The sequence below is a fragment of the Sander vitreus genome, chromosome 23 (genome assembly GCF_031162955.1).
Source record: "Sander vitreus isolate 19-12246 chromosome 23, sanVit1, whole genome shotgun sequence".
Lineage (NCBI taxonomy): Eukaryota > Metazoa > Chordata > Actinopteri > Perciformes > Percidae > Sander > Sander vitreus.
In genome coordinates, this window is record NC_135877.1 from 8,670,778 (window position 1) to 8,684,798 (window position 14,021).

A 14,021-nucleotide genomic window follows, 5' to 3' on the forward strand; every position below is an offset into this window, starting at 1 on the left:
GCACAGAAGGGCCTTTAAACTTTTTCTCACCCTAAATCAATATTTCAACCTCCTCCTGTGTGATTAATTAAAAAAAGAAATGCGCAATGGTTCTTTGCCGTATGCAGAAAACAACAATTCTGACTCGGAGATTTATTTTTCCTATTACAGTCAATAAGCTAACAGAACCAATATTTCTAGTTGTGTGACACTTGGATCTTTATATTAGGTCTACAAAAGAAGAAAAACGTTCAAGATAAGTGATGGAATATTTATCATTTTGCTATATTTTCCATACATTTGGAAGTCCATTTCCAATTGGCAGCAATGGTGACAATTATTTTTTAATTAATACATAAGGCCTAATTAGTTATTTATTGTGAAACAAGTTGTACCAACTCAGTGTTATAATTTAAGATATTAGGGGGAGAGTGTGGCAGTTTTTTTAGGTGTAGGGGGAGGCGTCTAAAGAGAATTTTAATAATGGTGGGGTAGGCCTTGCTATTTTAAAATAAAATTAAATAAACTGAAATATAAGATTAACCCTCCCACCCCTCACCCCAATAACATCCATACAGTCCCTTGATTAAACAAACCCCATCTTTAATACTATTTATGGTATTTTTTCTGCAATAGCCATTCAGTGTATTTACATTTTTTAATTACCTCTATATTCTTGGTATGTGTATGTCCATATGCACAAACAAAACGTTATGGACATACACATGGAAACATGCACACACATTCACTGCTGAGTATTCACAAAGACCAAATGACCTGAAAATAATAAGCACTAACCAGATTCTTTTATAAGCTGCCTTACACATAACAGCAATGATTATGCTCTTATCTGCTTTGGGGACTGTACTGAGTTGAATTATCATTCATGCTGTACTGCTGTTTTGCTTAATGGAATTTGTTTAGTGGGCTTTGTAAGGGAGCAAACAGGGAATAAACAGATTTATGGGGAGCTCTGCCAAGTAAAAGGTTATGCATAATTTAAGGCGGATTAGTTAGGATGTAGAGGTCAATAAGGCTAAATAGACAAGAATCATCAACATCCAGGAAGGAGAAGGGTTGTCTTGAGGGTCCGGGCCTCCATCAGCTGTACAAACTCTTTATCAACGGACACTAATGCGTGCTCACATGCATCCAGGAGCATGCATTAGCTTACATTAACACACCCGTACACACGCACACCTCACTCATACGTCAGTACACACATGAGCAGTCAACAGAAGGCATACTATAGGAACTAATTACATCAGTGTGTTTATTTTGGTTTGCAGCCTGAAGGCATTGTTGTACTTTAATCTAAGTATGTCACTATGTCATTTATCATCAACTTCAACGTAGTCACTTTCATTACCGTCGGCCACATCACGGTAACAACTGTCATCAGAACCCATCATTACAGCACCATACTCTCATGCTGCTGTGCAAGTCCATTTGTCACATTTCCTCGCTCCTTGTGTTGTTTACGACTTGTTCACTCAGCTGCTGATAATGGCAGTATAAGCAAACAGTTTTTTCTTCTTCTTTTTTTTTTTGCACTTATTATAAGTCGCCCCCGACAGACAGACAGTTCAGTCTTGGCACATCACGCAGGGCGGTGAGTCTCCAAGAGGTTGAGATAGAAAAAAAGAACTAAAGATAGTAATGATATGGTGATGGGCTGAAGTGTTCACTTTAGTTTTGCAATCCATTATGTGCTCCGTGTTAAAATGAAGCAACTTATTTTTGTACTATCTCAAGTTTTAAAGTGCAGCTTAGCTCCCCGTTTTAGCTTGAAAACACCTCTTGACATCTGACATGTTTCAGCCTTATTATATATCTATTTATTTATTGAACCACAGTTTTGTAAGTAACTTCTGTTTTAACGTCTACTGTATACCGTCTCCCATTTCAATGTTTTTGATGGATAAGCAGCTTGGCGTCTATTGTGTGAGTTCCTGATCCTTTTTGTATCATATTGGGCATAGATTGTGACATTTGCCTTCTAACTTTAAGTTTTGATTTTTATTTTTCTATTAGATTAATATGTTAATCAATAAACCCCAAATCACATGGATGAAATAGCAATTTAATGCAAATATTTTTTTCTGTATCGGAGTATGTAATAGGTAAATTTGTGTTCGCCAGCTGCTTTCAAGTGTCAAGCGTTTACTATTCACTGCTGATGTACTGGTGTCTCTGTAGACACTGGTGTAAAACAATCTCTTTTCCACAGACTCCTGTTCACACTGACATTTCCTCCTCTGGCTCACAGTGCCTTTGGGCTCTCCTTCTTTGTGTGTGTTTCTCTAGTGGAAGGCACATGCATGTGTGTGTGTCTGTACGTCCACAAATCAGGGGTTGCTCTTGGCGTTCAGCTGTGAGAAAATGTCAGAGCACATCTGCGAATGAACGATATCAGCAGTACCTGGTGGCCTGTATATACCTACACACACACACACTGAAGAAAAACAAGCCCGGGGCAATGGCACGCCACAAAACCTGCCAGGTATGCACCACGATGGCACCTAGCATAAATAGTATGCAGGCAAAAGAAGGATGTAGCTGGAGGCAGCGATGTGTACTTCCTTGTAGAGATTTGGAAAGGGAGACTTAGTATGGCATGAGTCTCAGGTTTTTCACAATAAAATGCGTAATCAATATGTATCAGTCTGTATATTTTGAAAGATATTAGATTTGGAAATTCCAAAAGTGAATGAAGACGTTAACCACACAAAAAGTATTTTGAGCAGATAAAGAAAGTGTAAATATAGGAATATTGATAGTGGCAATCAATATTAGTATGTGAAATGTTATCACAGACTCAAATATTGGTAATTACATATATTTTTTTGTTTCACTCTTGAGAAAAAGGAATCGGCAAGAATTTCTGCTAGGTTGCAGAGTGTAGTTTCTTCTAAAACAGGCCTGAATTCTGGAGGATGTTGTATGAAAGGCTGATTTTTAAAGAATTAGTTGACATTTTGTATTCGCTTTCTTTCCAAGAACTAGACAAGAAGATCGATACCGCTCTCAGCTAACCCCTTAGCTTAGCACAAAGACTGGAAACAGGGGGAAACAGCTTAACACAAACAAGATACAACTTGTTAATAAGTGAGCTTTAAAGGTTCTGATTGGCAGATGTTGTTACCTTTAGAAGGAGCCAGGCTGGTTGTTTCCCCTGTTTCCAGTCTTTATGCTAAGCTAGGCTAACGGTGTCCTGTGTCTAGTTTCATACTTAAGGGACAGAATAATACTAATCGTGTCATCTAACTTTCTGCATGAAAGCAAAGTATTCCTTCAGGAGTAACACCCCTCTACTGAAACATTTATCTTGTTGGAATGAAGCAAACTATTACGACAAATTCTAGCATTTTCATTTATCAAGGATGAAAGAAAGAAGGAAGGAAAAAAGAAGAAAGGGAAATAAAGAGAGGCTGAAAGAGAGCAATTGTCTGTTGCAGACTTTAACATTAATTCAACGGAGAACTCTAATTTCAGTTTTTCCTGTTAAACTGAACCAAGTTGCATTACCCTTTTTCACATTAAATATGTTCATTAAGCACATCAAACTATTTCAAAGAGGCAGTTCTCTGTTTTGGAAAATTTAAGCAGTGAATATCACTCTGAAGCTTCTGTTTCCTTTTTCTTCATTTTTATCAAAATGAAATATCAAAGTTTTAAAAATAGCATAGATACAGAAAGGAGGCATATAACATGTACTCATGTTTTTTTTACCATATATATTATTTTCATGGTGCATGGGCAAAATATTATTAGTTACTCTCCCTTATGCACACACACACACACACACACACACACACACACACGCACACACACACCACTGGAGACACCCACACAAGCATACATGCATGCACACAGACACAGGGCTGAGGTCTGGAAATGTCAGTCAGCATGCTATCTCATTATCTCTGCCTCTTGAAGTTTCATGAGTGCAGAGGAGCTATTTGGGACACAAATTCACTTCACCAAAAAAAACCTTGGGCTTTTTAAAAAGGGGCTTGACAGCTTTTAGTGTGCAGATACTCATCAAGGCCGCCAAACGGGTGGAATAATCTTATGAAATTCAGGCAATGCAGTAGACTAGAAAGGAACAAGCATGGGATGGAAAGAAAAAGAGGTGAAGAGAGAAAAACAGAAGAGGGTAGACAGGATGAAGAGGGTAAGGGTAGAAATAGAGGGCAGACAGAGTATAGAAGGAGAAAATAGTGGTTGAGGGAGGCAGAGACAAGGGGAAATTAGCTGAGATGAGCTGAGAGGAAAAGGGGTAGAGAGCTGGTGGCTAATTACAAAGTGCAGGGATTTATTTCTTTGCATAGGGTTTTTCCTCTCACATTCCTCTGAGTTTCCTTCTAATTCCTGCCAGGCTCAATTCAGGTTTAGGGAAACGTCTGCCTACCACGGCAGGTCAGATAGTACAGTTAATTATCCAGATAGTAGATCCATTGTAAACGGAGACATGGGAGGGGATTTCCATGATGAAAGCAGATCTCGGAGTCTTAATGGCACTCAGTTGGCTTTTTCAAGCCGTCTTTTGTTTGACTTTGTTGCCTGACATGTCCGGGATTATTCTGCGTGTGTGCTTCTCTGTGGGTGTGTTTTCATAATGTAGATTGCAAATGTTGGTTGTACATTAGTGTGCATGTGCGTGTTGTAGCTTTTCTGTTACTTAGCTGACATCCTTATTCTCACCAATTGAAATGAAGTGTCGTGCAGCATAAAAGCAACCACGAATGACAAAAATGCTTTTTGTGTGCATGCATATGTGCACATGCTTTCCTGTGATACAGGGACATGTGCACATTTATAGTAAGAAGAACTACATAGAGGGATAATTCAGTGAAAAAGATTTGTGAATTGAAGACCGTTCATTTGCTTAAAAGGCTAATTGACTTGCCATTACTGGGCATGGAGAGGCCTGCACAGCATGACGAGCAAAGGTGGGCAGAAATGGCAACAATTTGACAAATAGAAAGAAAATGCATGTGAATGCTTGTGTGTATTAGGTTTATGTGTGTAAGTGTATGTGAGTGTGTGTTTGAGAGCCCCATTTTGCCCCCAGCTCATTGTAGTGAATAAGAAGTAATAGCAGAAAGCAGTTCAGTCCTTGCACAGAATCACACAGGCATACAGAGTGTTGTGCACCACCACATTAACTAATGTGACACAAAAACAAAACCCAACAGCTGCCAATTTTGACAGGAAAGGGTAAAGAGATAGGGGACGACATGCAGCAAAGGGTTGGAGTCGAACCCGAGCCGCTGCGGTAATGACTGTCCCAACATTCCAACTTATCTGGTGTCCAACATCAGTAGCCCTTGACATGCTGTTGACTCTGCTACCTGCCCAGGCCACATCTGATCCGTACAGTTTGTAATTGTCTTAGCACATCTTCTTATCTTAGCACCATCTCTTGAAGAGTGCTGCACTGCAATTATTATACCATATCTGATCTGTATTTAGGTCTACTTTCTGTCTTTCTTGTCTGCTTTCTTACTATCTTCACACATGCACATACACGCACACACAAATGCAAACACATACACACACACACACACACACACACACACACACACACACACACACACACACACACACATACCTTTCTCCTGCCATCTCAGGCTTGGCATTGCATTAGATAGAATTTATTAAGCCAAGATGCTGGCTGTTGACATGAGTGTGATCTACCATTTGGTGGGAAGATGAGTGTCCAAGGGAGGGTGTAATAATGTTCTCTTCCTCTCTCCTTCTTATCTCCCGCTGATGAAACCACGGCTGATACCTTCCCTTGCACATAGCATTAAACGTGTGTTTATTTCTGTCCACGCCTGTGCTCACTGGTGTGTTTGTCCCTGGCTGCCTGCATGTGTGGGTGCATGTTTAAGGGATGTTTCTATTTCATATCAACCTTGAATCTTATGAGTTTCAACACAAGCCACTGCCCTCATACTAGTGATATGGTTGAACGGTAACAGAGTGTCACTATCAGCCAAGATGTTGCTGGGAGATGAGTTTAGTTAGTGACGCGAATCCAAATGTGACAGATGAGGGCTGTGTCCTAACTTGTCTTTAAGGTTTCTGATTGCTCACATGGTAAATCACAGTTATTGAACTAGTCTGTGTGATCTTTCAAAATTTGGGAATTCAACATACAGGCTGCTGCATTTTCAATCAGACTGTCTGGCCATGAAGTCGGAATGAATATAAGAATAAGATATAGAAGAAGAAAAAAAATGGTGCGAATAAAATAGTTTGACTGGTAGTCGTAATCCTGCAACAAATAGTAGCTTTACAATCTGTTGAACCGTTGTGTGAGACAATTCTTTACGTTTTGGGTATGTTGAACAAATTTGGATATGAGCTTCAATGTAGAACTACCATAGCTGAATGTCAAAGCCCAACTATGCCAAAATATGGTTACATTCACAGTTTTTATCTGTTTTAGCCATGTCATTTAGCCATGATTTGGTGGAAATATGAGTGTTGGGGAACTACAGATGGATAGCAAAAAAGTGGATTATGCTGCAGAAGTACTTTCTTTGGATTTTGATACTTTTATTTCACTGTGAAACTGGGTCACTTGGAATCCTTTGTTACTACTATGAATCCAAGACAGTAGGACACAAAGCAAGCTACACATTTTTTTTTCGGAGCCACCTTTCAGGTGTGAGTGTTTGATGCTTTTTTTGTTGCAGTATTCCTTTTAAAATCATTAAATCATTTTGTTTTACAATGACAAAATCAAGCTAGGGTGCTAATAAAAGCTTTCATTTCAGAATGCAGGAGTTGGAACCTGCATTATTTGATAATTTTTTCTTGCCACTTGTGAACAGCGCAACAAGCTGTAAATAACAAATGATTACCTGGATGGTAATTATTTGGAGCTTTGTCACAACAAACAAACCTTTCGCACTACCCATCGCCATTTGATTCATTATTGCTATAAAAATAGATTAGAGCAGCTTGAAGTTGTTGTTATTATTGTTATAACTTTATATTTGTCAATGGCACAAATGTGGAAATGTGTTCTGTCAACATGAGATGTCTGTGCTGCTACATTTTAAATCATTCATCCGACACAACTGTAATCTTTTAGGTCTCAACAGCAGCAACATGATGCTTGTTTAACATGGGAGTGTGGATGTAGAAGATGGAAATTTGGAAACAGTTGCGTTCAAGGTACAGCAGAAGTAAAATACTGGGAACAGAGTCATCACCGATAGAGCTGTTTTATTGTTCTTTCTGTAAAAAATGACATCTCTAACACACATGCAGAGAGGAGCACTTTTAACAGCATTCATTCCCTCATTAATATTATTTACCTGGCGCCACTATACATCTTCATCAGCTGAGGGTCACCCCACTGGATTGGATAATTTAGAAGCGAAACAAAACCGGTTAGAGAATTGTATAAGTGACCTTGCTGACAATGTGATAAATTCACAGTAATGGATTAAATAAGAAAAGGAGGGAAAAAAAATCTTGAGAACACAGTCAAACCTCGGGCTATTACAACTGACAAGTTTTTTCCTTTCACCTCAGCAAATGGTGCATTTTCAATATGTCCTCTAATTTTCTCTTCTGCTCTCTTGCTTCCCTTTTTCATTTATGAAGCATGCTTTACACCCCCTCTCCCCTAACACTAAACTTACTGAGGTACAGCTGGTTGTAGATGCAGATTCAGAACACTTTCTTGTCCTTTAGATTTACATAAAATGGAAATTTGTCTTTACTTTACACAACACATCAGGATATGACCACAGAAAAGACAAATTTAAAATCATGAATATGTGATCAATTTTAAAAAGATAAAATAGGTTCTTTAAAAAGGGGAAGACGAGGGCTCGGGGAGTCATAGCGTGCATGGGTGTTAGAGAGAGTAAAGGATGTCTTGAACTTGGAACTTAAAGTCTTTGGCTTGAAGGCAGCATCTGGTATGCTAATTCAGAGGATGGGTGGGGGTCACTGAAAAACTGGATTGCTTTTTTGATTGTAGATTGGTACTGCAGTTTGAGTCTGCCTCAGTTCACTTGTTTTGCTTGATTGTGATATTTCCCTATCATGAAATGATGACATAAGATCATGCTTAGTCAGTGATCTATGGTCAAATTTGAGCAACATTGTCCCAGAACATTGTTTTCATTTACTGTTGCCAGTGACCAGCTTCTTTCCCTGCCCTTTAGTGTTGATTAACTTGTTCTATAGGTAGGACCAATTCTATTTACCCTCATTCTGTATTCTTGACAAGCTCCTTGTGACCTTTGGGGTCTAAGAAGGCTGACAATGCACAACATTTTTGTGTATGGAGAAAAGCAGGGGAGAAAGAACGCATCCTTGAGGAACACCTGTGGGGACAATCTAATCAGAGAAAGGTGCTAAGACCAGGGTATACTTGAAATAAACTAGTTTGTAAGGAGTGTTGTTTAACTACATCTGATGGCAAATGTTTTTATCGTTGTTTCAAATGGCCACACTTGAAGGTGGGGTAGGAGGCACGAGACTCAATAATTGTTCAAATAGGGATAACGACGTACACTATCGGGCAATCCTCGAAAGCGTTCATGATGTTGCAATCTATTGTACACATGAAAAGTGAAGGAAGTAGTTGTGAGGAATTAAAAAAAGATAAACTATTGCCTACTTTCTCACCCCCACCCACCTGGCAAGTAGCTGCATGAACTAGGCACACTTTTCAGATTGTTGGTTTTGGAAAGCAGACAGATCTCTCTATTTGATTGGCTTAATGAGTAAACTGTATGGCGTCCATAGCAATTCATTTTGATATTTGTCAGGAACTGGCAGGGGAATAGGGTTATATATGCTTTGCAGAGTGCAAGTTGTGTAGCATAGCTGATCTAGAAGAAAATAAATACTGCTGACAACACTTACTCAATTTCAGATGTTTGAGCTCTTTGAAATGGCATTGTTCCACACATGTAACTTTGTCCCTGAAGTGAAAATTCAAGTTGCACATGTTTTTAGATTGTTTTTTTGAAGCTAGCCTTGAGGCAAACTACAAGCAATTGAACCTCAAGTAGCATGTCAGCAAAATGCACTCAACAATAATAATGCTTTACATTTTAACTGTGTCAATTTCAAGCTTACTCTTTACTGTGCTGACACAGTGTTTATAGTACTTTCATTATTTAGCCATGTGGGGCTTAAGAAGGTATACACATTTCATGGATTGATTGATTGATTTAAAGATATTGTTCATGGTGAACAGATATTAGCATTTGGTACGGTGCTCACTGATGATCTACATGTGAGGTTATGACAGCTACTGAAGGTGCCCTTAGAGCAAATTTATAGATATGGAGCTGAGCACAATTCTCACATGCTGTATAAGAGAGCCAGCATGCCATGAACGCCATGGCAAAGATAAAATGATGTATGTATGGCCTATAATTCATTCTGGGTTTTACTGTTATCCATTAAAGAATGCTATTTTCCATCCATAAATGCATACAAATATGAGCTCAAATGCATCTGTCTTCCTTTATTTTGCACATGTTATGTAATGGTCAAGAATGTTATCCTGATATGTTTATTCTGTACTTTGTCTTCATTTTCTCACCTTGTATCTCAGGTCATATCATACGTACTTAAGTGGTCATGTGTTGCTTTCTTTTCATTCTTGAATCCTTTTAAATGCAATTACTGAACATTGTGAACCAACCCGAGACACATGGCTGGTATTAGACACTTTATCTTTAGAGGTGTTTCTTATTACAAGAAAAAGCACCTCATTACACCACTTAAATAATGACCCTTAACTTCTTGTTCACTTTTTCTTTCTGTCTTTTTCCCCCAACAGCCATTATTTTCATGAACTCTTTTAATAATATTTGTTTACAAAAAAATAATTTCCACACAGTACCTTTTAATGTTTTGGAAGTGGTAAGGGGATTGCTTTTATATTTTGAGTTGTGCCTTCATTCTGGCTGTTATTACTTAGTCTTGTGCTGATATGTTATCAGAAGCACAGATTTAATGTAAAAACGTCTTTTTCAAATGCTCATTGATAATTAACATTCACAAGTTGCAGTAAGAGGTACTGTCATTGTGCTTGCCTTAGCATCTGATTGGTTTGAAAAGCTTTTTTGGAGGGACAGGCATCTTAAAGAACAGAGCAGAGTACAGTAAGTGCACAAACTCCTTGCTGTCAGGTGAAAACAAGCTCGGGTGTAAAAAATATAGAAATTACAACATGTTACGACAAAGTCTTGTGGAATGCGTTAAAATGTCACAGATTTCTAAAACTGTAGCCAATATAAAATATTTGTTGTCCCTTGTGGTAGAAGCTACCAAATATGTTTTGGTTTAAAATTTCACAGAATGCAAGAAGGGCTGTAAACCTGCTAAATCTCATTTGCGATGTTTGATTTTATTTACCTGACTGATCACAGCTCTCTCCATCTGTCTGATTCTCTCCATCTTTCCCTCATCTTTCCCTGTCATCCCCTGCTCCCATATCTCTCAATTGTATCTTTACTTCATTGCTCTTCATCCACCTGCATCGCTCATCTCTCTTCCAATCCACCCTTCTACATCCTTCCATCTTTTTTCACTCCATTTAAATGTATTTCAACATTTTTCTCAAATCTCCCCTTTTCCATCATTTTCCATCGTGTTACATTTTTGCCCATATCTGTCTAACTCCATCTGTCATCCCTCAACCCACTCTCTCTATTTTAAACGTTACATCTCGGCATTCGCCTCTCTCTAGCACTTCCCATTTATCTGTTTATTCCTGCTATTTTTCTAACCTCTCTAATCGTTCTTTCTCTCTTTTCCTGTGTTCTCTGCAGCTGGTATTGTTCGGAAAAAGCAGTGGTGTGAGATGGTGCCATGCTTGGAGGATGAAGGCTGTGACCTGTTAGTCAATAAATCTGGCTGGACTTGTACACAGCCCGGAGGCCGAGTCAAAACCACCACGGTGAGTTCAGGTTCTCTTTTACCCCCCCCAGGCTACACAAACCAGTGGCACTGAGAACAACATGACTATAAGAGCTGAAAATGAAGCATTTGCATAGAAAATCAATTGTGGTGTAAATCAGAAATGACACATTTTCTGTAAATCTCTGGTAATGGTTAGACACTTTTGCTTGCTAAACATTAGTTAGAGGCCATTTCAACAAACTGAATCATTATACCGGATAATAAAAAGACTTTTGAGTATTGGCCCCCATAAAGAGCTCTCATTTACAGGCACATATAAAAGCTTATTTTAGGGGCAGCTGTGGATCAGGTGGTAGAGCAGTTGTCTACTAATCAGGAAGGTCGGTGGTTCGATCCTTCTAAATGTCGATGTGTCCTTAGGCAAGACACTGAACCTCGTATTGCTCCTGATGCTGCGCCATCGGTGTGAATGTGCATGAATGTTTATCTGATGAGCAGGTGACATGGCTGCCTTAGCCACCAGTGTATCATTGTGTCTTTAAGACTAGAAAAGCGCTATATAAATGCAGTCAATTTACATTTAAAACGCTGTTTTCGGCTACTGCTTTTATGGTGATTTTTGTGATAGACTTATTTTGTTTGAAACATTTTCATTCTCAGACTGCCTGCCATGGCAGTGTGTACTTAGAGACTGCAAAATGTTTTTAGTCACGTTGAATACTGCTTAATCTAGCTTTAAGTAGATGAGCAGTCATCTACTTAAAGCTAGATTAAGTTCCTTTTAATAGTAAATAATAAATAGTTTAAATTGTAAGCAATAAAAGGCACCCTTACTCAGTTCAATACACTCATGGGTTTTGCTGCTACAGCCTCACTTGGTCTGGTATGACCAGTAGCTAATGGTGGCTAATGTAAGCTAATGCTAGCAAAGTTTAGATTGACACTGAGTCAAATTGCTATTACAGATTATTACACCTTTTAAAGTTGATGTGGCAAACAAGTTAGCAAACACTTAAGTCCAATAATCATTCCTCTTTTAGCTCTGTTTTGGTCTCCACCAAATCCCATGGAAAATGTGGCAGGTAGCATATGTGGGTTTATCAGAGGTGTTTCACTGAAAGGTGTTGGGCCATAAACCAAAACTACGAGCTGAGACGCTAAAATTCTTCATTGAACCAAATGGAACTACAGAGTCACTAAGGGTGGCAACCTTTTAACATTACACATAGTCCTTGGACATTGTTAATTTGAAAGTATTGGGTAGTAGTGCTGCTTTAAACAACCTACTCTGGAGATTCTTGGGTAATACAAGAAAATTGAAATGTACCATTATTGCTGCTACTTCTTGATTGCATCTTTGAGCCTCGTCTCCAACTGTTGACATATATATATATATACACTGTAACTTTGGAACAGCTTGCACACTGCCAGCCGCAAGTACATTGATAGCAGCAAGAAAACCAATTGGGCATTCACTTCACAATCCCTTCAAAATGTTTCTCTCCCGCCCTCCTCGTCTTCAGCTCATCTACACAAACTGTACTCGGTTTGTTTACTTCCTCATCACCAGCAATTAGCTTGAATTAGGGACGTTCTTAATGTTAATGATGGCAGCAGATGGGGAGCCACCACTTGTATTCGCTAAGATGCCGCCCATTCATTCAAGTTTGTCCTTCAAACCCTATCTCCAGCTCTCCAAGCAGCCTCCTCTCCACTTCACCTCCAACACACACACACACACACACACACACACACACACACACACACACACACACACACACACACACACACCTTCCTACCGCTTTCCATCCTCCCACTGCTTTACAAGAGACTTAAACACTGTTGCTCTGCAGTCTATACTGTAGCAATTAAATAGGTTTCAGTTGAGAAACGTGTTACACAACACAGCTGCCCTATGTTTGAATGTCAATGGGTGAACGCTAAGGTCCGGTGGGGCATCATTAATGCATCTTCCATGATTTAGTCATCAGCTAACTAACTTGTTTATGCCTCCCTGCTGAAAGATGCATACATGCACCCAAACAAACACATAGCAGATGCACACACTAAATGCTCAACCCAGATGATATGGTTTGTTATCAGTCAGCTGCTGCCTCTGTGCTCTTACTGTGTTCTGAGTCTCTCAGCGGCCTGACACCAACCTGAATATACCTGGTTGTGAAGACTGAGGTGACAGCCATGACATGTTCCACCTACATTGTAATTTGTTATCTGGGCAGGCAGATAGCCCACACACACACACACACACACACACACACACACACACACACACACACACCCATAGGCAACATATAGCTGGATCCATTTGTTATGTTTGACAGATATAAGAGCTAGTGTTGTGTTGGAGGGGGTTGAGTATGCAAATGCGAAGGTCACTGTGCATTGGAAGGCTAATAGATGTGATGCATGCACATTCTTACGTTTTTGTTAACATGCTCTTACTGATGTTTTCAACTATTTGCATATTCAGAGTTATGAATGTTTGTCCCTGCTGTCCTGCAAAGGGTTGCCCTGTACACTTTGGCCAAGGGGGTAAGCTTCTCCTCGGACCGCGAACCTCCTATGGCGCCATTTTGATGCTAATAAGCCATCACCTCCCGTTAGCATTCCATTGACTCCCATTCATTTTGGTGCCACTTTGACAGTGAATAACTTTACATCTGAAGCGTTTAAAGACTCTATTTGTCCATTGTTTATTTCTAAAGAAACACGACAATGTATAAAAGGCTCCATTACCTTGTACCTCACGTTATGGCTCCGTAGCAGACGTTTTTGTAAAAATTGGCTAACGATTGTGTCATAACCACGCGACTTACTGTCACATAGTAGAGGAATTACCGTACAGTACAGGAGAAGCTCGCAGGCAGTTTCGTCTCACATTAGCTGTTTAAGTTTAATTACTAATGTTAACTAGCATTTTAGTTAGCAATAATTAGCCTGTGTCCATGTTATCTCCTTACATATACCTACGCTCTCCGTCTCTGCTAGATTGGGAATGATTGAGATTTCTCTTGGCACAGCTACCAGAAAACTTACAACTTTCAGACACGTTGCTCACGGCACATTTACGTCGTCTCTCTCAGTTGGAGGCTGCGCAGTAACGC

General features: G+C 39.3%; 1 protein-coding gene across 1 annotated transcript in view; it reads left to right on the forward strand.

The window, feature by feature from the left end:
• The window catches only part of LOC144512059 (chemokine-like protein TAFA-5), a 98,181-nt gene that overhangs the window by 69,144 nt on the left and 15,016 nt on the right, over positions 1–14,021 (forward strand). The window contains exon 3 of the mRNA XM_078242611.1: positions 10,806–10,933. Coding sequence (XP_078098737.1) covers positions 10,806–10,933 — 128 coding nt within the window. The remainder of the gene's footprint in view (positions 1–10,805; positions 10,934–14,021) is intronic.